The following is a 26442-nucleotide window of genomic DNA, read 5'->3' as shown; positions in this document are numbered from 1 at the left end:
AAGATACTTGTATCCTGACATATGTGTGTGAGCACATGTGTCTGTGTTTGTGTGTGCATAGATTGTGGATTTATTTTTTTTATTTTTTTTAAAATATATTTTATTGATTTTTTACAGAGAGGAAGGGAGAGAGATAGAGAGTTGGAAACATCGATGGGAGAGAAACATCGATCAGCTGCCTCCTGAACATCTCCCACTGGGGATGTGCCCGCAACCCAGGTACATGCCCTTGACCAGAATCGAACCTGGGACCCTTCAGTCCGCAGGCTGACGCTCTATCCACTGAGCCAAACCGGTTTCGGCGATTTGTGGTTTTAGACATGCTTTCTTGTAGAGCTTCTGCAAAACAAGAAAACAAACAAAAAAGGGACCTTTTTTTTGCATTTTCTTTTCGGAATATATTGTTCTTATAATCTTTTTTTAAATTAAATCTTTATTGTTCAGATTATTACAGTTTTTTTTTTTTTGCATTTTCAGTGGTGTTTTTAGGGGAAATATACAGAACAGCTTTCTAGATGGGGTAGGTTACTACATTCTCTTTTGGTTCCAAATTGGTCAACAAGATTTGCAAGGTGACTTCTGAAGAGAGCAGCTCTGAGGAATGTGGAAGATCATAATCACTGTTTGGACTCTTGACTGATTATGACCAGTAGAAGGGAGCCTATTACACAGAGAAGCAGGCAGGGTGCCCAGCGACCTTCTCCTGTCCACGTGAATTTTCATACACTATTCTATAAATAAAGGGGGGGATATGTACTGTTAGAAGCCCATGAATAATGAGGTTCTGGTGCAACATGGAGTAGTTCCCAAGGAGTGGGCATGGCTAAATTATTGGACTCTATTAAACAGGAAGGTTGGAAACAAAATGCCAGGCATTCATTCTGCTGGAGCAAAACTGTCTGATACTACTACCAGACATCTGCAAGCAATGCCTCCAGCCTGTGATGGAGAGATGGCGAAACACTCTCCATCCTCCCAAAAGGGAGAGGTATGGCCTGAAAATTATGTAGGTGGTGAGGAAATGGCAGTGGGAAGAGGAACTGGCATTAACATAATATCCTATTTAATAAGTATAGCCTTTTTTTGCAGCAAATTTAATGGAAGCTAAGTGAAGTTGAGATAGGACTCCTTTCTCAGGAAGATTCTTAATTCTGTGAACTCTCTTTTGTAGGAGGGAAGGGGTCAGTCTGTAAGGGCAGCCTGTCCAGGTAACACTGTGTTCAGTCTACTACTGTATGAGTGTCGCTGGGTGGAGGGTGAAACCAGCTGCCACACAGTCAGGGCCCAGCTATTGAGAGCATCGAGATGAAAACACAGGGCGACACAATTCCAAATCTTAGGAAGAGGCTTTCTTGTCGCAGTATTCGCTTTCTGCCAAGATAGGGAATGCGCCACTCTGCTGGAGGACGTCTTTTTACAGATTATTAAATAAAGCTGTATATGTCTCTTGTTAAAAAAAAAAAAAAAAGAATAAAAGAAAAGTATTAAAAGCTAACATTATCCTCAAACAACATTTGGCAGTAAGCAGCTTATTAGTAACAACATGATCCAGAAGTCAAATGGAGTAGTATTTAGAATAGGAAAAAAAACCTTTCAATTAGCTACCTTGAGGAGCATCAAGAATTTGGTTTATAACCTCCCAGACAGTGACTTAGATTTAAAACATCTTCAGCAATAGTTTTCCACTAACTTTGATGCACAACATAGCACTACTCAGTGACAGACAAATTATTCAAATTACTTTAAATAACTAGTCACTATATGTAAGCTCTTTCAATTAACTTTATTGAATAGCCAAATTGATTAAATTAGCACAGTTCAAACAATTGCATGGGTTACAAATGACTTTTTTTTTTACAGGAATAAAACAGTGAAAATTACAAACTGTAAAAAGGAAGACAAATCTTGTCTCTAACATTTTAGAGAAACAAGATTTAACACAGCACGTTGAAGATAACACATATTTGAATTTGAGAACAAGAATTTAATGTTACAATATTATACACTACTTTACAAAATTAAAATTTCTATATAAGGATTATATTTGTAATAGTTAACAAAATCTTGAAATCACATTTGGTGGTCCCCTAGATAATAGCTGTTTTGCATCTTTGATTAGAATAAATCTTTTATTCTAATTATTATAAAACAGTCTATTAGACAATACATTAAATTAAAACAATGAAATATATGCAAACTAAAATAAATGGTACAGCTTGAGTGAATATTAATGTCAGACTTACAGAAATGTTATTTTAAAAATCCTAGAAATTAGAAAAATAGAGTACTTTTTTATGGTATAATTGCCATGCTCAGATTTAAATACCAAGATTGCCCTTTGTCACTTTAGTAGTTGTAGATCTGTAGAAAATTCAAGGATCTTTCATAATTTACAACTACGATAAAAAAAATATGGCATAGTGTAAATATTAGTTGCTTTACATAAAAAATACAAGATGAGATAAGTGCCCTACTGCAAAACAAAAAAAAAAACAAAAAAACACCCCCACCATGTTCAATATTGCAAAAAATAATTCTTAATTATCAATATCTCCAAAAGGTTCAATCATTGCCTCATTTTCCAGAGAACAAATAATGTGAATCCTAACTAAAGTTACGTTTTTTATGACTTGACTATTATAAAATTATTCTAGATTGCACATGTTACACAATATCTAAAATAAGTTTTTAAAGTAAATTTTGAAAAGCAAATTTGTGAAATATACTAACAAAGCATGTAGTAGTAACAACAGCCATACCCACTTAGGGATAAAGTGAGGCACAAGAAAGATTATTGTCCCTAGGAGCACAAACTTTTCCCTCTGTAAGATTCTTTACAATAATTAAGAAAGGACTTACAAATATCAACATTTAAAATTCACATTAAGAAGAGAATTTTAGTTAAGAAACATCAGTGCATAATAATGACTCAGTTTCTTTAAAAGAGGGAAAATATAAATTTATTTTAATTTGCTACACTTTGAAAATTGCTTCCTAATAAATGAAGCAGCTTTCAAGAATATTTCCAGTTCAATGTACCACTTGCATACTGAAAATAAACTATAACACTGCTTAAGGGAGATGATATCTTTATAGAACACAAACAATTATTCTTGTCCGGCTGATAAACAGTAGTGTATACTCTAGTGGGACTTGCTTCTTCCCTATCACAAAACAACTCAGTTAAAGTCAGCTCATATTGCTGTAAACCTGATAGTTATTATTGTATTGGTGATCATATGAGACCAAGATTGTAAACACATTTTTCTAACCCATTAAAACAAAGAAACAAAAATCTTTTCATCAAGTATTACACATGAACGTCTTTAAGAAGTTCATACAAGACAAGATGAATTGGGAAAACTGGGCCAAACTCTTTTAAGATATTCTATCACAGCACTTTAAATATACAAATGTATAATTTACCTATTTGTAAACAAAATTCACTTAATGGTTTTGACTATAGTATTTATCTGGCTGAATCAAAAAAACAGTCTCTTGAGCATGTTCAGAAATCAAGTTTCTCTTAAACTTCAATATACTGGATATGTGTAATCTTAATATCCATCAAATCAAACAGCAGCATTCATGCTTTAATAAGGTTTACTATCCAAGAATAAACATCTTATGAGCGGCTTTCAATTTAATTATTAAACTCCTTAGAAAAATGATCCTGATGCATTTGAGACAGCATTTAAGAATACTTTGATTTCATTCATATTCATTTCACCAATTATAACACCTTTATTACATTTCACAGAGCAGACAAACAAAACCCACTCAAAGGATCATCTCCCTACTATCATTGCCAGTCCCCACGTATTTAATGACGACAGCTCAGATTCTTTTCACTGCAGAAGATAGTGTGTCCAAGTCTTTTGCAGTCAATCAGAAAATGACTTAGTTTTCATTTAAAATCAAGGTGATTTTGTTCAAGTATAGAGAATACTGACAGATTTTAAAGCGTGACAGTTATTTCTTCTTCTTAAACTAGACCAGAGTTAGTTTACTCTAGTTTTAGTTTAGTTAAAAAATAGGTATGGGGGAATGGATTCTAGTCTTTCTATATACTATTTACTTATGAAAAATTTTTTTTTAATTTAAGGAAGATCATTATCAACGGATTTATAATTTCCCTGCAACACTTAGTCTTGTGAGGTTTTAAATGTAGCAGCCAAAAATTCAGGAAAAAAAAAAAAAAGAGAAATATATATTTGGAACACAGAAGTCTTTATTTTACAAAATTTACTTTGCCTCTGCAATATTGTCTCATCTTATTTCAATCCATAACAACTCAAACATAATTGGCAGCAAAGAAAAAAGGTGTCTAATCATATGCAGATATATTTTGATTTGAAAAATACAGTATTTCAGAGTTGCATGTTTGATTCTCTGCTGTGGTCCTTTATTTGCTATAGTTTGTTGAAATCACAGTGAGAACATATAATCATCACATCAGTCCACAAACCTAATAGAAAGGAAGGTATTACACATTCTCAGGTGTTCTGCATTATTGTGACTTTCCTTAGAAATAACTGAGTCAAATATCTTCATTGGTTCATTTATTCACTTGCTGTTGTATATGCAAGAGGAATTCATAATATGAAAATGCAGATTCTGTTCTGTCTTCTACCATGTTTTGAAGGAAATTTGCTTTCATTGGACTCTCATCCCTTAGGAATAAAAGAAAAATATTTATATACATTAGATAAAATGTAATAGTAAAATAAACACTGGATTTGTCACAAAGCTTTTGACATACATTTTATTAATAACTAACAAAGCATCATTTAGTAATGTTTGAAACTCTTTTTTTTTATTCTAGAGGCCCAGCCCATGGATTCATGCACTAGTGGAGTCCGTCAGCCTGGCCTGGGCCCTCTCACAATCCGGGACCCCCTCAGGGGATGTTGGATAGCCAGTTTCGCCCCAATCCTTGCAGGCCCAATCCAGACAGGAGGGAGCCTGGTCCCCGCAGGCCCGATCCAGACAGGAGGGAGCCTGATCCCCGCGGAGTGGGCCTAAGCCAGCAGGCGGACATCCCTCAACGGGTCCTTAGTGCTACCGTGGAGGCAGGAGAGGCTCCCCGTACAGCCACTGCATTCGCCAGCCATGAGCCTGGCTTCTGGCTGGTCGTTCCGCCATTCAGTCGATTTGCATATTAGGGTTTTATTATATAGGATAGATAGATTCTTCTAAATGGTTTGCTTAAGGAATAGGATATATATATGTCAAAACAAGTACTTTGCAAGGCCAAATAAACTGGTTCATATTAGCAAATGAAAGATTCAACTTACCTTATTATATAAAGTATTGGGAAAAATGGTCTTTGTTCTCTAAGCCAAGATATGAAAGCTATTGTTCTGGCAGATTCTGGGGTATCAAGGTCCGGAAGGTCTGTCTGTTAAACAAAGGCCAACATTATCCCACATACTCTAATCATATCTAATGTATCATCTAAAGTGATTCTCAAACTTTATCATGTACAGTAGTGCCCCCCTCACCCATGGAAGATACATTCCAAGACCTCTAGTTGATGCCTGAAATCATGGATAGTACTGAACCCTATGTTTTTCCTATACATACATACATACATACATACCTTTTCACTTAAAGTAAGCACTTTACGGCTATCTTTGGCATATCCAATTTCCAGCATCACTGCCCTTGCATTTTGGGGTCATTACTAAGTAAAATAATGAGCTACTTGAACACAAGCACTCTGAAACCTGGACAGTTAATCTGATAATTGATACAGTTGCCAAATTACTAATGGGCAGGTGGTGTATAGTGTGGTTACACTGGAAAAAGGATGATTCACATCCCTGGCAACAGAGAGGGATGGTGTGGGATTTCATCACGCAACTCAGAACAACACACAATTTAAAACTTGTAAATTGTGTATTTCTGGAACTTTCTATTTAATATTTTCAGACCGTTTTTGACAGTGGCTAACTGAAATTGCAGAGAGCAAAACCATAGGTAAATGGGGGACGGCTGTATATGAATCACCTGGTGGTCTTGCTGAACTGCAGATATTGATTTAGGAGGTCTGGGGAGGGGCCTGAGATTCTGCATACCACAATTTCCTTGTAAGGGGTGGGCAAACTTCTTGAAGAGCCAGACAGTACATACTTTAGGTTTGCAGGTCATTTAGTCTCTATTGCAACTATTCAACTCTGCCATTGTTCCATTAAAGTTGCCATAGACAATACATAGTGAATGGACATAGCTATGTTCCAATAATACTTTATTGGTGGCAGACCCCCTTAGGCATACTTTGCTTAGCCCTTATGTAGAAGAACACCCTAACTCTTCTCTTCATTTTATTATGACATTTAGAATGAATTGATTCATTAGGCATTTGTCACAGATGCAACAATTTCTTATCTCCTCATTAAAATATCTAATCATTCAGACCAGTAGTTTTACTCAAAGTCTGAAAGCTAGTGCTAATCCTAGCTATAATCCTCACATGTTTTTAAATACAAGAATCTCCTACTAACTTCTGTGAATGGAGTTAAACCATACATATGAAAAAATGCTGACATAAAGCACATCTTCCAAAGTTGCTGACAAAATGATAGGGACCAAAAAATATGACATTAAATAAGACCATGTTATAATTCTTTCTTTTCTTTTTAAAAAAATATATTTTATTGATTTTTTACAGAGAGGAAGGGAGAGGGATAGAGAGTTAGAAACATCGATGAGAGAGAAACATCCATCAGCTGCCTCCTGCACACCCCTATTGGGAATGTGCCCGCAACCAAAGTACATGCCCTTGACTGGAATCGAACCTGGGACCCTTTAGTCCACAGGCTGCTCTATCCACTGAGCAAAACCGGCCAGGGCTAATTATCTCTTTTCAATATAAAACTATCCAAATGCAATACAGTTTAACAAATGCTTTCTCATGAATCATCTCAATTACACTTCCATGAGCAACAAATGAGGCTGTTAGTTACTTGTCCAAGGTCACAGAGCTAGAGACAGTCCATTATTACTCTCTTTAATAACCAATAGTAATCCAACAGACACTGATCACAAGTCATTTGCTTACATGGCAATTAGCTTAGTTCTTACTCCAAAGCAGCAATTAAAAGAATCCTGCCAAAGAACAATGAAATTATGTGCCCATAACACTTTTTTGTTGTTTCTGTGCCATCAACTAAGTTCATTACTTTCTGAAAAAATAGTATACTCTCAGACAGACAAGAATAGATAAGCCATCAGGGTGATCAATTTGTAAGTTATGTAAGCGTCTAATCACTATGCTGTACACCTGAAATTAATGTAATATTGTATGTCAGCTGTAATTGAGAAATAGAAAAATTCTTTAAAAAAGATAAGTCAGCCCTAGCCGGTTTGGCTCAGTGGATAGAGCATCAGCCTGCGGACTGCGGGGTCCCGGGTTTGATTCCAGTCAAGGGCACATGCCAGGTTGTGGGCTCAATCTCCAGTGGGGGGCGTGCAGGAAGCAGCGGATCAATGATTCTCTCTCTTATAATTGATGTTTCTATCTCTCCCTCTCCCTTCCTCTCTGAAATCAATAAAAATATTTTTAAAAAAGATAAGTCAATGATACAAAATAACCTAAAAAATGCCTTTGAGCCCATCCAGTGTGGCTCAATGGTTGAGCGTCAACCCATGACCGGGAGGTCAAAGTTTAATTCCCGGTCAGGGCACAAGCCCGGGTTTCGAGCTCGATCTCCAGAAGGGGGCGCACAGGAGGCTGCTGGTTGATGATTCTCTCTCATCATTGATGTTTCTATCTCTCTGTCCCTCTCCCTCTCTGAAATCAATAAAAACATTTTTAAAAATACCTTTAAAACATAAATTGAGTATTTTCAATTGGAAGAGAATCTGTGGGGACATTTTCTTTTTTGGAAAAAAAATTTAGTATGCCATGATTTTAAAATGGGCTATTCATGTTTTGCCACATTTGAAATGCCCTTTAAAGACTATTCCAATCACTATAAGACAGTCTTACCATAGTCTGTGGAATTGATGCATAGCTTTGAACTCCTAGAACTTGGCTGAGAAAATTCTGTCCACAATTCTTTCCAATCCAAAGCATCAGTACCTGGGGATAGGAAGAAAATCATTTTGAGATGTAGCCTAAGAGTAAGCTGTTAAGGAGTGGGGGGAGGCAGAAGAGGGTAAAGGAGGGATAAATGCTGATGGAAGGAGACTTGACTTGGGGTGGTAAACACACGATACAATATACAGGGTGGTGTAAAAGTAGGTTTACAGTTGTGAATACGCAAAACACAGTTTATTCTTTTTTTTTCTCCACAGTTTATTCTTGTATTTTATTGAATATTGTATTATTTTCTATATGAACTGTAAGCCTATTTTTGCTCCACTCTGTACAGATGATATATTGTAGAATTGTATATCTGAAAACATAATTTTTTTAACCAATGTCACACCAATAAATACAATTAAAAAAAGGAGTGAGCCTGAGCCTGTTTGGCTCGGTGGATAGAGTGTCAGCCTGCGGACTAAAGGGTCTCAGGTTTGATTCCGGTCAAGGGCACATGCCTGGGTTGTGGGCTCGATCCCCAGTGGGGGGTGTGCAGGAGGCAGCTGATCAATGATTCTCTCTCATCATTGATGTTTCTATCTCTCCTTCTTCCTTCCACTCTGAAATCAATAAAAATATATTAAAAAAAAAAAAAAAGGAGTGAGTTGTTGACTTACCTTTACCTTTGAGTATATTTTAAAAGGTCAAAATGATTAGTAAGTTTAATGATACTGTATAGCCCTCAACTGAACTAATAATAATTAATATTTACCAAGATGAGACATTTTATGCTTTGTATAAAAGGATGCTATGGAGGGAGAAGGTGGCTAATAAAAAAATATATAAATTAAATAGCATATAATCTGTTCAAGAAGAAAGATATTAAGGGGAATGAAGGTATGGTAATATGCAGACAGAAGGATCTGAATCAGTCAGCTACTCACAGAGCCTGCATCCATGAGAAAAGCTCCATCCCTGCTCAGCTTCTCCACTGAAAGCTGAAGAATAGGCGGCTGAGGTATAGTTCGATCATTGATGTTGAGTGCTCCCTGAGGAATTAAACACAAAAATAAAGCTGTTAGATACAGGTAATATGGAGTCACAATTGACCAAAAATTTTTAAATATAATTATTCATATTTAAAAAAATAACAAAATATTTACCACTTGTTACAACAGCCCTGGCTGATTTTTCTCAGTGGTTAGAGTGTTGGCCTATAGACCAAAGGGTCGTGGGTTCGATTCCCAGTTGGGAGGCACATGCCTCAGTTGCAGGCTGGATGCCCAGTCCTGATCGAGGCAACCAATCGATGTGTCTCTCTCACACTGATATTTCCCTTTCTTTCCCTCACTCCTCCCTCCCTTCCATTTTCTCTTTAAAGAAAATCAAAGGAAAAAGTATCCTGGGTGAGGATAAACAAACAAACCAGCATACACTCAACTACTGAGCCTCTGGTGGCTGGCTCAATAGTTTTCATTTGCTAAAATTAACTCAAATTTCATAGGCAATTTCTCCTTTCTATATGCAAGATATCTTAACTTCTTTAAACTTTGAAAGGTTTTAACCAAAATATTACTTCCAACATATATATCCTAACTTGATCACAATTTTCAAAAGAAAGATTACGATTTAACACTTAGATACTTGGAACTTTAACTCAGGTAAATTTCCTATCAAGGACAAAAATGTTACAACTTAAGATAAATATATTTTCTTTAATTTAAGAACACTGTTACATAAACATTGACCTGAGTATTTAGATGTTATTTTGATTCTTAGAATACTCCTTTCAGATCAATTTGTTTAAATAAATAACTCATAGGTTTCTCTGGTCAATCTGACGATCTCTTCATTTATTTAGATCTGCTCTGGAGATTTGTCTTAGGCAACTTAAATAAAGGCACTATTTTCAGGAAGTCTCCAAAACCAAAATTTATTTTCACAGACCTACCAAAGGAATAAAATAAAAAGCTTAAAAAATAAAAAAAACCTTTCCTCATTTCTGCAATGTACTGAATATAATTAGGTTTATAAACCTGCAAATAAAAGCCACTTAAAAAATGAAGTAACCTTACCTCATCTGAAAGATTGTCAACTCTATACAAATTGGGATGAGTTGTGAGCATAAGGTAAACCAAGGGCTGGTTTTTCACTTGACACATAGCAAAAATGCGTTCATCTAGACGTGCATTTGTCCCAGTCTGGAATGACTTCTGTTAACAAAAAACCACCGCCACCAAAACAAAGTATTTAAAAATACATATAAAACTTTGTAAATATCAGTTGTTAAAAGAATATCTTCAGAGAAAATTAGAAAGTTTGCTATTAATTATTTTCTGAAAAATATCTTTTAACAAGTCACGCATATTGTGACTATGGCTAAATTATGGCTATATCACCACCTGTAAGTCTTCAGAAATTAATTACCTAACCTTGGCAAAGTAATTTGATCTCTCTGGTGTCTGTTTCCTAATCAGTGAAATAGACCTAAACACTCTATCTACCACATAGTGATAATGAGATAGAAACAAATGTCACCATAGAAGGATAAAGTTATACTACAGATGACAAACTAAATGTACATTTGAAGAAGCAAAGATCTAAGTGTTCTATAAATGCAGGGTGATGATTAATGGTATCTAACCATCTTTGTTTCTCCCACAGTTAAGAGAAATTAAACAATGTACAAAGCTTACGTATCAACCAGGAAGAAGAATAACACAAATGAGAGCAACTACTTAGCAGAATAGAGTTAATGAGTAATTGTGAGTTTTTAACTGGCATATTAGCTTCATGGAGAATAATGAAGTTTTGAGGTAACATTTTAAGCTTTCCTAGTGATGGAAAGGAGTAGAAAGAGGCAGAGAGGCAACAGTAATTAAATTATGCCTCAAAACAAGTGCATTGACTATAATAAATAAATAAACGAAGACTTTTAAATGTTAAGATATTTTAAATTGGTAAGTGAATAGTCACTAGGAAAGAAGAAAGAGTACTATGGGGAATGGAAGAAGGAAAGTTCCATTTATTCACTCAAAAAAATACTTACTGAATGCCTACTGTGTACTAGGAACTGTTGTAGGTGCTGGGACAAAGTGGTGAACAAAAAATATAAAAATTGCCCCTGACCAGTTTGGCTCAGTGGATAGAGCATCGGCCTGCAGACTCAAGGGTCCCAGGTTCGATTCCGGTCAAGGGCATGTACCTTGGTTGCGAGCACATACCCAGTAGGGAGTGTGCAGGAGGCAGCTAATTGATGTTTCTCTCTCATCGATGTTTCTAACTCTCTCTCTCCCTTCCTCTCTGTAAAAAATCAATAAAATATATTTTAAAAAATATATAAAAATTGTGTCCTCATGGACAAAAATCATAGTAAGAGAGAAGTAAATAATAAACAAAATGTGGTCTGTCAGTGTTAAGAGCTATGGTCCTTGCTGTCAGAAAATTTAGCTGGCATAAAGTTATATATACACTGTTTAGGGGATCACAGGATAAAAATTTTGCCTGTGACATTTTCACTGCGGTAGTTTCTGGTTTTGATTCTCTTACCTGTTTAAGGAGAGCCAACACAAAGAGTGGAAAAAGCCGCAACGAAAAAGGAACCATGAGTCCGGGCTGGTGGTTACTTAGGACTGAAGAACGGTAAGCTGAGAGAGAGTCTATGACGGCATTCACTAGGGCATCCCGAGCATCACTCAGACTGGCAGTCACAGACCTGTCAACAGCTTATAGAGATGGGGGTAGGGACAAGAGAAAAATAAAGCAGAAGTTTAACTACCTCATAGAATAAAAAAAGTAAGTTTCGACTGATTGATAGAGTTAAGAGAGAGAAATATGTATAGTATGCATCCTGTATACTCAAAACACTTTTTTCAATGCTGAAAGCACTATACATATAAACAGAGTAGCATGACAGATAATGAAAATAATTCTCTAAGAGCTCTTTAATGAATAGAAGAAAGCCTCTCAAACTACAACTAAACTCAATGCATGTAGTACCAAAAATATACCCAATTAAGTAATGTTATTAACATCTATGACCAAATTTGTACACAAGAAAAAAATGAAGACTATTGCTATCTGCTCAACAGTAACTCTAAGACTTTATCAATTTAAGACATTCTAATATAAAGATTTTGATAAAATGTGAAAAAATGTGCATACTGGAATCAACCAAATTTAGTAGCAGTGAAGAAAATTGTTGTGAAGACTTTTATTTTTAATTTTTAATATTTTTATTGATTTCAGAGAGGAAGGAAGAGGGAGAGAGAGATAGAAACATCAATGATGAGAGTGAATCACTGATTGGCTGCCTTCTGCACACCCCCTACTTGGGATCGAGCCTACAACCTGGGCATGTGCCCTTGACTGGAATCGAACCCGGGACCCTTTAGTCCCCAGGCCCACACTCTATCCACTGAGCCAAACTGGCTAGGGCTGTTGTGAAGACTTTTAAAAATAATCCACAGTACTGCCTGACATATAGTTAGTTGTTGATGATAATAATAATAAAGATAATAATCATACTGTTACCCAAAAGCATTAGTTCACCCTGGTTTGGGGGCTCGATAGGTGGGAGCGTCATTCTATGTACCATGAAAAGAAGGTTGTGGGGTCAATTCCCAATCAGGCTGCATATGGGAGGCAACCGATAGACATTTCTCTCCCACATCAATGTTTCTCTCTTCTCTCTCTCTCTCTCTCTCTCTCTCTCTCTCTCTCTCCCTCCCCTCTCTAAGAAAATCAATGTGTACTCATATATGCATAACCCAGGGACACAGACAATCATGTGGTGAAGGCCTGGGGCAGGGGGCGGGGGCAGGCTAGAAGGGGTCAATGGGGAAAAAAAGGGTACATATGTAATACTTTCAACAATAAAGATTAACAAAACATAAAACATGAAAAAGAAAAGAAAATCAATGAAGCATGTCCTCGGGTAAGGATTAAAAAACAACTAAACACATAAATAAACAAATAAAGCCAATTAGATCTTCAATTAAAAAAAAAAGTATTGACAGTTTATATAAAAGAAAAAAAAGTACTGCTTCAACAAAAAATAAAGGCAGCAACCTTCAAATTTCTTTCATCATAATCTTTAACTTTTAACAACCTATGGGAAGACTAATGCGTGGTTCGAACCTACACCAGACTCCATTAAAGAAAAATATTCCCAGTCAGACATTAAAGAAAATGGGTAAATATCCCAACTATAGGCAAATTTGAGTTTGAAGCAAATGAACCCCCACTAGCAGTCTTCCCTGAAGGAGAACAAGAACAGGAACTAAAATGCTGTTTAGCTCTATGTGTTTGAGAAAGAGACCAAAAACAAAACAAACAAACAAAACAACAACAAAAAAAACATCAAGGAGGCAACTGATGTGAAGATATTAATAAATTTTCTGTTAGCCCATGGAATCTGGCCATGGCTGCAAACTTATATCTGATAGTTAACTGGTTTGCAATCCCAAATTCTATGACTCCAAGTCTAATGATCTTACTGTAATCCAAGTTACAGGCTCATAATAAAGCTATTAACTACTAATATTAAGCATTAAGTAAAAAAATGGTTACTTAAGTCCATAGTAGGCTGATTATGAGACAGAAAGCAATTTAGTGTTGCCTAAGGCCAATGAGGTAAGGAGGAAAAAGTGGGCAAAAAACTGTTAATGGGCATGACATTCGTTTGGGGGTAATAGAAATATTTTAAAATTAGATTGAGGTGATAGTCACACAACTCTGTAAATATACTAAAAACAAAGGAATTGTACACTTAAAATGGGTTGAGTGATAGGGTATATAAATTATCTATCTATCTATCTATCTATCTATCTATCTATCTATCATCTATCTATCTAAAAGTCTAAGTGACCGAACGACCGAACCACCAGACGACCAGTCAACCAGTCACTATGACGTGCACTGACCACCAGGGGACACTCAACACACAGGATAGGGCTCCCTCCTGTCTGGATTGGGTCTGCAGGGTTCGGGCTGATAGGCTACCCGACATTCCCTGAGAGGTCCTGGATTGCGAGAGGGCACAGGCCAGGCCAAGGAACTCCACCGGTGCATGAATCTGTGCACTGGGCCTCTAGTATCTCAATAAAGCTTTTTAAATTTAAAAGATAAGGCTATCTGAGCAGATCCTTTATTCAAATAGTCATTTAGCAGGTATACATAGAATCCAAAATACTGAAACCCTTAAAGCTAATTATTTAAATGAAGACAAAACTGAATGCTCAATGGTTAGAGACCTGGTCTGAATGGCTCAATGGTTAGAGTGTCGGCCTGTGCACAGGAGGGTGCCAGGTTTGATTCCCAGTAAACGACACATGCTTGGTTTGCAGGTTTGAGTCCCAGCATGTGGGAGGCAACCAATAGATATCTCTCTCTCACATAGATGTTTCTTTCTCTCTCTCTCTCTTCCTCTCTCCTCTCTCTCCCCCTCCTCACCTCCATTCCACTCTCTCTAAAAATCACAGAAAAAATATCCTCAGGTGAGGAGTAACAACAACAACAAAAGGATAAAACTAGCCCTAGCCAGTTTTGCTCAGTGGATAGAACATCAGCCTGTGAACGGAAGGATCCCAAGTTCGATTCTGGTCAAGGGAACATGCCCGGGTTGTGGACTTGGTCCCCAGTAGGGGACATGCAGAAAGCAGCCGATCAATGATTCTCTCTCATCACTGAATGTGGGTTTTTCCAATGTTATTATACCTGCAAAATATTTACAATAGGTGATAATAATTCTTACCCATATTGGCCAATAGCCCTGAAATTGCTTGAACATCAGCTCCGAGAAAGACTTCATTCAGATTTGAAACTACTGGCAAACACAAAGTATGAACACGAATTCTTCTTTCACCTTTGGAGAAAACACAAAAGTGATAGTAAGAGACAACTACATTAAAAAAGGTTCTATTGCCCTGGCCAGGAATTGGGGCACATGCATGGGTTGCAGGCTAGATTCCCGGTGTGGGATGTGGGGGAGGAGGCTGATTGATGTTTCACTCTCATATCAATGTTTCTCTTTCCCTCCCCCTTCCTCTCTCTCGAAAAATCAATTAAAAATATTTTTAAAAGTTTATACTAAAATCACTTCTTTTCAATTTAAAACCAAATAGGGTTAAATAGTAAGTAGAGGACAGTATCAAAAATTTTAATGTTAATGTGAAAACTCTAAAGTTTTATTTTATTTATTTATTTTTTTCTTCTGGTCTTTTTTAAAAATATATATTTTTATTAATTTCAGAGAGGAAGGGAGAAGGGGAGAGATAGAAACATCAATGATGAGAGAGATTCATTGACTGGCTGCCTCTTACACGCTCCCTACCAGGGATTGAGCGGGAAACCTGGGAATATGCCCTGACTGAGTTTTATTGACTGTTTTGTCATCAGAACATATTTCAGTGCCTGACATTAAGTAGACTCTAAATAAATGCCTATTAAATAAAATGGTTAAGAAAAATAAATACCAAACATTTTCACTTTACCAGAAACAGCAACAAAACTCTTAAGATAAGGGATATTGTTTTGGCTTAATAGAAATGAGTAATTACTTCCAAAGAGGGAGTTATCAAAAGCAGAGAATACATGACCAAATAAAAAAACTTACCTTTGTTACATTGTTCTTACAGTTAACAATACTGGGTTGTACACGTAAAAATTTGTTAAGAGGGTAGATCTCATGTTATGTGCTTTTGGCCACAATACTCACCTTTGCTGGACGTATACAAAAGTGCTGACTGAAAGGAAACCAACTGAGTGTCAGTAAGACTCTCTTCCACTGACATCTGTACTGCATATCCAGCATCTGGATTTACATTGGGCAAAGACAGTAAGTCTGTTGACCGAACAAAGAAGTTCCCATGGAAAGTATGAATGGAAAGACCTAGAAAAAAAATTTATAAAGTATTATTTATATACACCTACATATGGATATTTACATCTTACCCTAGTCACTTATCAGATTAGCAGAGAGTAAATTAAAGTTTAGATTTATAAAAGATTTATAAAAGAAATATATATTTGGTCTTCAAAGATTTCTGGCACAGAGCTCCTAAAACCCTCAAAATTTCCCAAGTAATGAGAGTATAAAAGATATCTATTGCTATGTTAATGAGGTGATTTTTAGAAAGTACCTAGGTAATCTAAGGAGGGGGGTTGGTTGCCAGAGGAACCAATGATGTGATTAGAGGGTTGGAACTTTCAGTCCAATCCCCTCCCTCAAGACACATCCAGGGAGGGTAGAAAGGCTGGAGGTCGAATCAATCACCAATAGCCAATAATTTAATTAATCATGACTATGTAATGAAGCTTCCATAAAAACCCAAAAGAATGGGGGGTTCGGAGAGTTTCTAGGTTGGTGAACATTTGGAGATTTACGGAAGGTGGAGTACTTATTGGAGCTTCAAAAGCTTCATACCCTTTCCCTTTCCCTATACCTTGCCTGTGCAGATCTTCCATCTTGCTGTTTCTGAGTTATATCCTTTTATAATAAATCAGTAATCTAACGAGTAAAATATGTCTGAGTTCTTTAAACCGTTCTAGCAAATTAACGGAACCCATGGAGGGGGTTGTTGAAACTTCCAATCTATAGCCAGTCAGGCAGAAGCACAGGCAACACCCTGAACTTGAAATTAGTTTCTAAAGTGTATGTGTGTATTACGATGAGGGGATTGGGGGCCTGGGGGGTTTAACCTGTGAAATCTGATTCTATCTCCAGGTAGATAGTGTCAGGATTGAGTTAATTACTTGGAAGTGTGGAGAAAAGCAACCTATACCCTGGAATTTGGAACAGAATGATCCTATCCTATATAATAAAAGGCTAATATGCAAATAGACTGAATGGCGGAACGACCAGTCGCTATGATGCACACTGACCATGGGGGCGGGAGGGGCAGACGCACAATGCAAGAGCGAGTGAGGGGTCCCGGACTGCAAGAGGGATCCCAAACTGCAAGAGGGTGCAAGCCAAGCTGAGGGATCCCCCACTCCCAGTGCACTAATGTCATGCACCGGGCCTCTAGTATTAGATAATACACAGTATTTAGTGAGGGTGAGATATCTTCTTAAATGAAGGTGAAGACTCAAATTTTCAAAAAACTTTGTTGAAGGATATATTTGCAATATCCACCAAAAATTCTAAATGAATATGTCCTTTGACCCTAGTAATCCCATATCTAAGAATTTATCCTACAGATACACTCATTCAAATACCAAATGATATGTGCCAAAAAAATTAAGCAGTACTGTTTTTGTCTGTAATAACTAAAAAATTAGAAATATCCTCAATGCCAATCTGTAGTAAAATAACCAAACTATGATTTGTACATTCAGTATTTGTACTAAATACTATTACAAGTTTAAAAGAATGAGATAAATCAGCCCTAGCAGATTAGCTCAGTTAGAGCATCTTCCCGATATGCCAAAGTATCGGGTTCAATTCCCATTTAGGGTGCAGGTTTATGTATGGGAGGCAACCAATCAATGTGACACATCCATGTTTTTCTCCTTTCTCCCCCAACACTTTCTTTAAAAATCAATGGAACCCTAGCTGGTTTGGCTCAGTGGACAGAGCATTTTGGCCTGTGGATTGAAGGGTCCTGGCTTTGATTCTGGTCAAGGGCATGTACCTCAGTTGCAGGCTCAATCCCTGGCCCTGCTCTGGGCCATGCAGGAGGCAACCAATGTGACTCTCTCACATCAATGTTTCTCTTTCTCTGTCTCTCCCCCTCCCTTCCACTCTCTCTGAAAAATCAATGAAAAAATATCCTCGGTTGAGGATTAACATAAAAATATAAAAAATAAATCAATGGAAAATATATTCTCAGGTGATTAACAAAACAAAACAAAACAAAACAAAAAAAAATGCCCTAGCCGGTTTGGCTTAGTGGATAGAGCATTGGCCTGCGGACTGAAGGGTCCCAGGTTTGATTCCGGCCAAGGGCATGTACCTTGGTTGCGGGCACATCCCCAGTAGGGAGTGTGCAGGAGGCAGCTGATCGATGTTTCTCTCTCATCGATGTTTCTAACTCTATCCCTCTCCCTTCCTCTCTGTGAAAAATCAATAAAATATATTTTAAAAAAAAGAAAAGAAAAGAAAAGAAGGCCAACTGCTGGTTTGTTGGCAAGCTTTTTTACTCTTACGTAAAATTAGGTACACATAAAATAGCTTCTGTCCTGACAAATAGAAAAAGTTTTAAAAGCACCTTTGGGATACACATTTCTAGTAACTTATAGGCAAAATCTGCAGAAACCATTTTGTAGGTCCATCCATCTTGAATGAATGGGATAGAACATAAACATTAGGCCCAGCTGGTTTGGCTCAGTGGATAGAGCATCAGCCTGTGGACTGAAGGGTCCCGGGTTTGATTCCATTCAAGGGCACATGCCTGGGTTTTGGGCTCAATCCCCAGTAGGGGGTGTGCAGGAGGTAGCCAGTTGATGATTCTCTCTCATCATTGATGTTTCTATCTCTTTCCCTTCCTCTCTGAACTCAATAAAAATATATATTTTAAAAAATCCATAAATAATATATTTTATGTTCTTTGGAATTATAATCTTTTTCCATTGAGATATAACTCATATACAGTAAAAATCACCCTTTTCAAGTGTACTATCCAGTGATTTTTAGTATATTCAAAATAGTCCCTTTAAAAAAACATATGTTCCTTCTTACTCTTAATTGCATATTCCATCAGATTAAGTAAAATATCTTAGAAGAGCAAATTTTGAGATAAGACTATATATATATATATATATAGTATCATAAGAAACATTTACTCCTACGTAAATACAAAAAAATAGTGCCCCCACCTTTGGTGCACCGAATCCTCATGACTGCCTCAAAACCAATCTTCCGAGTGAGGTATCTGTGTAGCTCCTTCTGTAATTTCTGTACTTGTACTGGGTTGTGCTGATGGTGGTAAGAGGGATAATAATAGACACTACCTGCTGAATACCGAGAAATACAACCTGAAAGAAAACACACACTCCTTTTAAATTCTGCTGTTGACTACTATTACCACACCAAAGTAACTACAGGCATTTGAATTAATTTTCCTTTAACCTCTCCAGGTACCGTCAAAAAAGAATATTTTGCCCTAAGTGGTTTGGCTCAGTGGATAGAGCATTGGTCTGTGGACTAAAGGTCCCCAGGTTTGCTTCTGGTCAAGGGCACATATGCCCTGGTTGTGGGCTTAATCCCTAGTAGAGGGTGTGCAGGAGGCAGCCGATCATTGATTCTGTCTCATCATTGATGTTTCTATCTCTTTCTCCCTTCCTCTCTGAAATCAATAAAAAAATATTTTTTTAAAAAGGAATATTTCATTCTTTTAAATAGTAGCATATAAATTTCTCTATTATAAATTTTTAAAGTAGAAGACTATCCTATATAGTAAAAGCCTAATATGTTAAGTGTCCAGTCGTCTGGTTGGCCATTCAACCAATCAAAGTGTAATATGCTAATACCATTCAACCACACGCTATGATGTGCACTGACCACCAGGGGGCAGACGCTCTGACCGGTAGGTTAGCTTGCTGCTGGGGTCCGGCTGATTGGGACTGAGCAAGATGGGCTGGACACGCCTTGGAGCCCTCCGTGGTCCTTCACCAGCTGGCCAACCTCCCACGTCCCTCCCCAGCCCCAACTGTGCACTGGTGGGGTCCCTTGGCCTGACCTGTGCCCTCTCGCAATCTGGGCTGAGGCCCTCCCCCCAAGTGCACAAATTTTGTGCACTGGGCCTCTAGTAGGGTTTATAATAGACTAACCCAGTGGTTGGCAAACTCATTAGTCAACAGAGCCAAATATCAACGATTGAAATTTCTTTTGAGAGCCAAATTTTTTAAACTTAAACTATATAGGTAGGTACATTGTTACTAACTTAATTAGGGTACTCCTAAGCTGGCCTTTGCTAAAAATGTCCTCAATCTGAGGGGTCAACCTCAGAGAACGTATCCCCAATTCTTCTAACGCCACTTCTTCAAAATAGACTCGCCCAGGCCGAAAACCGACTTCTGCGCATGGGCCACGAAGTTTCAGTTGCACTGTACGTGTGCCCACATGTGGTATTTTGTGGAAGAGCCACACTCAAGGGGCCAAAGAGCCGCATGTGGCTCGCAAGCCATGGTTTGCCGACCACTGGACTAACCTGACTAACTCTCCCAAGGACATTAAATTCCTTTCACTTTGCTGAAACCGGTTTGGCTCAGTGGATAGAGCGTTGGCCTGCGGACTGAAAGGTCCCGGGTTCGATTCCGGTCAAGGGCATGTACCTGGGTTGTGGGCACATCCTCAGTAGGAGATGTGCAGGAGGCAGCTGATCGATGTTTCTCTTTCATTGATGTTTCTAACTATCTCTCTCCCTTCCTCTCTGTAAAAAATCAATAAAATATATTAAAAAAAAAATTCCTTTCACTTTGTCTCCTATTTAGAATATCATTATATAAATATCATTTTGACACTCATTTGAGAAAAATAATCATTAGGGAAAACTTACCCAAAGAAGCCAAATCAGAATACTGTCCACTGAGAAGGAATAAGTCAACAGCGACCTGCTGACCAGAACAGTCCAAAGCTAATTTCTTATAGAAGTCAGTGGATGGTGTCAAGTGAATTTCCTATTAATAATAAATTAAAAGGAGAAAAAATTTTAAATCATTAAATTGTTATAAAATGTAGGCACTTTCCCTCCGGGGAGCATGCCATGCCTTTCCCTTTTCCTTTCCCTCCTTGCCCCAGGCACCATTAGCTTCTTCACTCCCAAGCTCCAAGGGCCCTTCCTTTACCTGCATAACTTGTTTCCTAAACCCATTTCTTCTAGGAATTAACTCTTCTATTCCTGTGATTTACCAAATAAATGTTCTCTTACCAAAAAAAATTGTCATAAAATTTAAATTTCTAGCCTGGCTACTGTGGCTCAGCGGTTGAGCATCTACCAATGAACCAGGAGATCACAGTTCGATTCTGATCAAGGAACATACCGGGTTTCAGGTTTGATACCCAGTGGGGGCATGTAGGAGACAGCCTATCGATGATTCTCTCTCATCACTGATGTTTCTCTCTCTCTCTCCCTTTCTCTTCCTCTCTCTGAAATCAATAATAATAATAATTTATTGGAATTTAAATTTCTTTATTTTATAATTAAATTTCTATCTATACATACCAAGATATTAACAAAACCCATTGGCTTGAGGATATTTGTAATTTTTCAATAAGAAACATCTTCTACTTAAGAATTTTTTCTTTTGTTTGACTTTAAAAGAAAACTATTATACTAATTTCAATAATCTATTAAATAGTATACTGGAAATGCTTCTAAAAATTCATATGTAATACCTATTTAGCCCTTTTAACTACCATAAGAGATGGGTACTATCATTATTTTCTTTTTATAAATATAAAGGCAACAAGGGGCAAAGAAATTAAATAACTATTCAAGCTCATGCATCTATAAAGCAGTGGAACTTAGACTGACTCCAGGACCAACACCATTATCATTATAGCATATGACTTCTCATAATCTTTTTGAGAAACATATATCTCAAACTACGTTTATAAACATAAGATGCTCAAAAGTAATGCATAGCAGTCAACATACCAAACTATGAGCATTTTTTACTGATCACTCAGGTTCTACTTTGTCCCTAGCAAGTTTATTCTCTTAGTCTGCCTTTCTCATTAAAGGCAGGCTGCATTGCTAATGGCATGCTAAAGATCTAAAAATAAGGTAAGAGTGAATCAGGTAGAAAATCCTATATAGTAAAAGCCTAATATGCTAATGATATGCTAAGGTTGCTCTACCGCTCGCTATGATGTGCACTGATCACCAGGAGGCAGGCACTCTGACCAATAGGTTAGCTTGCTGCTGGGGTCCAGCGGGTTGGGACTGAGTGAGATGGGCTGGACACACCCTGGAGCCCTCCCGTGGTCCCTCCCCGGCTGGCCAACCTCCCATGTCTCTCCCCGGTCCTGATCATGCACCGGTGGGGTACCTTGGCCTGGCCTGTGCTCTCTCGCAATCTGGGACCCCTTAGGGGGTGTCGGAGAGCCGGTTTTGGCCTGATCCCACAGGCCAGGCCGAGGGACCCACTGCTGCACGAATTTGTGCACCGGGCCTCTAGTAATGTAATAAAACAGAAAAGTCTATATAAGAAAGAAACACTTTACCTATTTTCTCATATTCCCTACTCTCCACAACTGAAATATAAATTAAAAAAAACAAAAACAAGCTCTATGATCAGAGACAGAACACCAATATAAATCTTATCATAGATTTGATGACCTTCTAACCTTAGCAGATGACCTTTGGTTGGGTTCCTCTCGTGGTTTCAGGGCTCCTACTCCAAGATTTGGGAGTTGTGTTTGAAAGACAGACATTCGACCACCAGTTGGGGACATCAGCTTAAAGGCAGCCTGAAGTGCAGGACCCAAGGCACTCTGGGTCTCCAGAGTCTTGGCGAACATTTGTGGCAAACTTTTCAGTAAATCTTGGACAAGCTTGTGAAATAAAGCAAGAAAACTCAAGAGTGTTACAATTGAAAAATATTTTTTTACAAAAGCCAGTAACTAATACAATAGACAAAACACTGAGTCATGATGATGGTCAGAGAATCTACAGACAGTACAGTAAACAATGAAGTAGGTCAAATAACAAGAAAGTCATTTTAAATAAACATTATAAATTGGCAAGCAAGACAAATAAAAATTGCGGCCTTACAGTTCTTGCACATGCAAGTAGTCCAGCAAGACTATAAGTCCAAAATATATCCAAAAGAGCCATCACAGTTTAGAGATTTGATTTCTTTTAATGCCATGAAATATGGCCTTCTCAATCACCTCTACACACTGTATTCTTTTTAGTTCCAAAATGAGTTTAACTTTTCCCTACTGCAAAATCTACGATATTTAGTAAATTTGCCAACTAGTAATAATCACAAAAAAAGAAAAACAAAATGAAAAACAACTACCTATTTAGGTTAGGATGTACAAATAGGGAGAGTTAATAGGAAAAAATATATCGCACTATGGCGAAGTCACCATTGCCAACAGCTGAGACCATAGACTTGCTAGTTAAAATGTTACCCCTACGGCATATATGCATATACAGGGTAGACAACATCCCCCCTTCAGACACATTCTGTTCACCTCTCACTGTATTATGTCATGGCAATTTCCAGGCAGGTAATAAGTGTTTCTTCTGCACTGACCCCAATGACACTCTGTGAATCAGAAAAGCACAGGGCACTGAAAGCAGCCTAACTAAAGTGCTTCTGTGTAGTGACCAGAAGCTTATCTCAGCAACCCTCCCGATTTCCCAAGTGGCTGGCAAGGCAGGTTTCCTTCAGGTTTTCGTCCTTAATGGAATAGGCTCATCTTCTACCCAACTACAAATAACTTGCTACATTAGACTTAAAAGCAATCAGTTCAAAGGCAAAGTCAAGAGTAGTTCTTTTGATAAATTTTAACTAATATCAAAATATAAAATGCTACACATATTAGAAATGTCACAGAAAGAAGCAAAATTTTACTTAATATTTATTTAAAAAATATATTCCTTCAATATTGCAATTAAACATGTTGGATAGGAAAATGTGTCTTACCTCTTTACTTTCATTTAAATTTACTAATAAGTTCTCCGGCATAGGTATAAAAATATCTGAAATAAATAAATATTTTTTTAAAAAATTGTTAAAGGTGTCCCAAAACCACCTCCTCCTCCACTATAGCACATGTCTGTGTGTGTATGATTTAGGTATTTATTGGAATTTAACTGTTCTTTTTTTTTTTTAAATCCTCACCCGAGGATATTTTTCCACTGATTTTTAGAGAGAGTGGAAGAGAGGGAAAGACAGAGAAATATCGATGTGAGAGAAACACACCGACTGGGTGCCTCCTGCGCACACCCTGACCAGGGCCAGGCCAGGGAGGAGTCTGCAACCAAGGTACATGCCCTTGACCAGAGTTGAACCCGGGACCCTTCAGTCCGCCGGTCAACGCTCTATCTACTGAGCCAAACTGGCTAGGGCTGGAACTTAATTGTTCCCGTGTAAAAGATAAATAGAAACTATTAGAAACTATTGATTCACAAGCACTCAGTAAGGGTTTGCACAAGTGCTGCTTCTTAGGTTGAAGGCAACAATTCAGAACCCTACTTTATAAAGTTCTTGCTTAGCCCTGAAAGCCAGCCAAAAAACCACTTATTAAAAAAAAAAAAAAAAGCCGTGGCCAGTGTGGCTCAGTTGGTGGAGTGTCGTCCCCTGCACCAAAAGGTCGAGGATTCGATTCCTGGTCAAGGCACATGCTCAGGTTTTGGGTTCAATCCCCAGTCAGGGTTTGTATAAGAGACAACAGATTGATGTTTCTCTCATATCAATGTCTCTCTCTCTCTCTCTCTCTCAATTCAATAATAATAATTAAAAACAGGTTGACATACAAGAAAGAATACCATGTCTTTAATATAAGCATAACACAGCCCACTGACAGACCGTCACTCAAAAAGCAGCTATTTTCTCATAAAGAAGGTGTCCACCAGTACCACTACTTATGGGACAACAAAATCAAGTAAATCAGAAAATATGCTAACTGACCACATCAGATGAGCTTCTCAGTATTCAAATTTATTCTTGCTAACAAATTAAATTATCTTCCTGAAAAGGAAGCAAACTGGAACAAACGGAAGGAAATGTGGGTAGTGGTGGATGATTATGAGGGGTCTTATATCTATATTAGTGTAACGTTTTTTATTACAAAAAAATAAGCTTTATTTTAATGCTTGTAAAAAATAATACCAACAATTAACTTGAAACATTAAGTACTTACTTTAGCTGTCATATAAAAAATATACTGTTTCAATTTCTTTCCTGTCTTTTTTAAAATTAAAATTTTAGCCCTAGCTGGTTTGGCTCAGTGGATAAAGCATCAGCCTGTGGACTAAAGGGTCCCCAGGTTCGATTAGGGCCAAGGGCACATGCCTGGGCTCGATCTCCACCCCCAACCCAGTAGGGGGTGTGCAGGAGGCAGCCAATCAATGATTCTCTCTCATCATTGATGTTTCTCTCTCTCTCTCTCTCTCTCCCCCCTTTCTCTTTCAAATCAATAAAAAATGTTTTAAAAAATTGTCCTTAAAAAAAACACAAACTTTAGCCCTGGTGGTGTGCTTAGTGGTTAGAGCATCAGCCCATGCACCCAAGGGTCATGGGTTCGATTGCTGATCAAGGGCACATCTGGATTGAAGTTTCAGTTCCTGGCCCTGTTGGGGTGCATGCGAGAGGAAACCAATAGTGTCTCTCTCACAGCAATGTTTCTCTTTCTCTTTCTTCCTCTCTCTCTCTCTCCCCTCCGTCAGTTCCCTGAATTCTCTCTAAAAAAAAATTTAAACTTTAATCAGTTTTGCCCTGGCCAGTGTTGCTCAGTGATTAGAGCATTGGCCTGCACATTGAAGGATCTTGGGTTTGATTCCTGGTCAAGAGCACGTACCTGGGTTGCAGGTTCTCTCCCTGCCCTGGTCACAATGCGTGCAGGAGGCAACCAGTCAATGTATCTCTCTCACATCAATGTTTCTCTTTCTTTCTCTCCCCCCTCCATTTTTCCCTCCCACTCTCTCTGAAAAGTAATGGAAAAAAATATCCTCAGGTGAGGATTAGCAAAAAAAATTTTCAAATAAGTTATATTGAGATATAATTCACCCTTGTAGAAGATATAATTAGTGATTTTTTTTTAAAAAAAAATATATATTTTTTATTATTATTAGTTAAGGTATTACAAATGTGTCCTCATCCCCCCCAATTAACCCCCAACCTTCCCCCCCACCCCAGCCCCGCACACTCATGCTCCCATCCCCCTGTTGTCCATGTCCATGGTTTGGCTTATATACATGTATATAAGTCCCTCGGTTGATCTCTTCCCCTTACCCCCGCCCTCCCCTACTTTCCTTCTGGGGATTGATAGCCTGATCGCTGTTTCTCAGTCTTTGGGTATGTCCCTTTTCATCAGTCTGTGTTGTTCTCTATAATCCACAAATGAGTGAGATCATGTGGTATTTATCTTTCTCTGACTGGCTTATTTCACTTAGCATAATGCTCTCCAGTTCCATCCATGCTGTTGCAAAAGGCAAGAGTTCCATTTTTTTTACCGCAGCATAGTATTCCATTGTGTATATGTACCACAGTTTTCTAATCCACTCATCTGCTGATGGGCACTTAGGCTGTTTCCATATCTTAGCTATGATGAATTGTGCTGCTATGAACATAGGGGTGCATATATCCTTTCTGATTGGCGTTTCTGGTTTCTTGGGATATATTCCTAGAAGTGGGATCACTGGGTCAAATGGGAGTTCCATTTTTAGTTTTTTGAGGTAGCTCCATACTGTTCTCCACAGTGGCTGCACCAGTCTGCATTCCCACCAGCAGTG

At 37.8% G+C, this 26442-nt stretch overlaps 1 protein-coding gene across 1 annotated transcript in view; it reads right to left on the bottom strand.

Moving 5' to 3' along the window:
* Positions 1-2972: 2972 nt before the first annotated feature.
* The window catches only part of SEC24A (SEC24 homolog A, COPII coat complex component), a 63319-nt gene continuing 39849 nt past the window's right edge, over positions 2973-26442 (bottom strand). Inside the window, exons 12-23 of the mRNA XM_081090972.1 lie at positions 23633-23688; positions 22323-22529; positions 20530-20650; positions 18848-19006; positions 15747-15920; positions 14784-14894; positions 11579-11754; positions 10105-10242; positions 8974-9078; positions 7994-8086; positions 5298-5401; positions 2973-4673 (exon numbers count right to left, since the gene is read on the bottom strand). Coding sequence (XP_080947098.1) covers positions 4559-4673; positions 5298-5401; positions 7994-8086; positions 8974-9078; positions 10105-10242; positions 11579-11754; positions 14784-14894; positions 15747-15920; positions 18848-19006; positions 20530-20650; positions 22323-22529; positions 23633-23688 — 1559 coding nt within the window. The 3' untranslated portion in view covers positions 2973-4558. The remainder of the gene's footprint in view (positions 4674-5297; positions 5402-7993; positions 8087-8973; positions 9079-10104; positions 10243-11578; positions 11755-14783; positions 14895-15746; positions 15921-18847; positions 19007-20529; positions 20651-22322; positions 22530-23632; positions 23689-26442) is intronic.

This window comes from Myotis nattereri (assembly GCF_964212035.1).
Source record: "Myotis nattereri genome assembly, chromosome: 5".
Classification (NCBI taxonomy): Eukaryota; Metazoa; Chordata; class Mammalia; order Chiroptera; family Vespertilionidae; genus Myotis; species Myotis nattereri.
The sequence above is the reverse complement of the archived record's forward strand: the minus strand, read 5'-3'. Positions and strand labels throughout refer to the sequence as shown.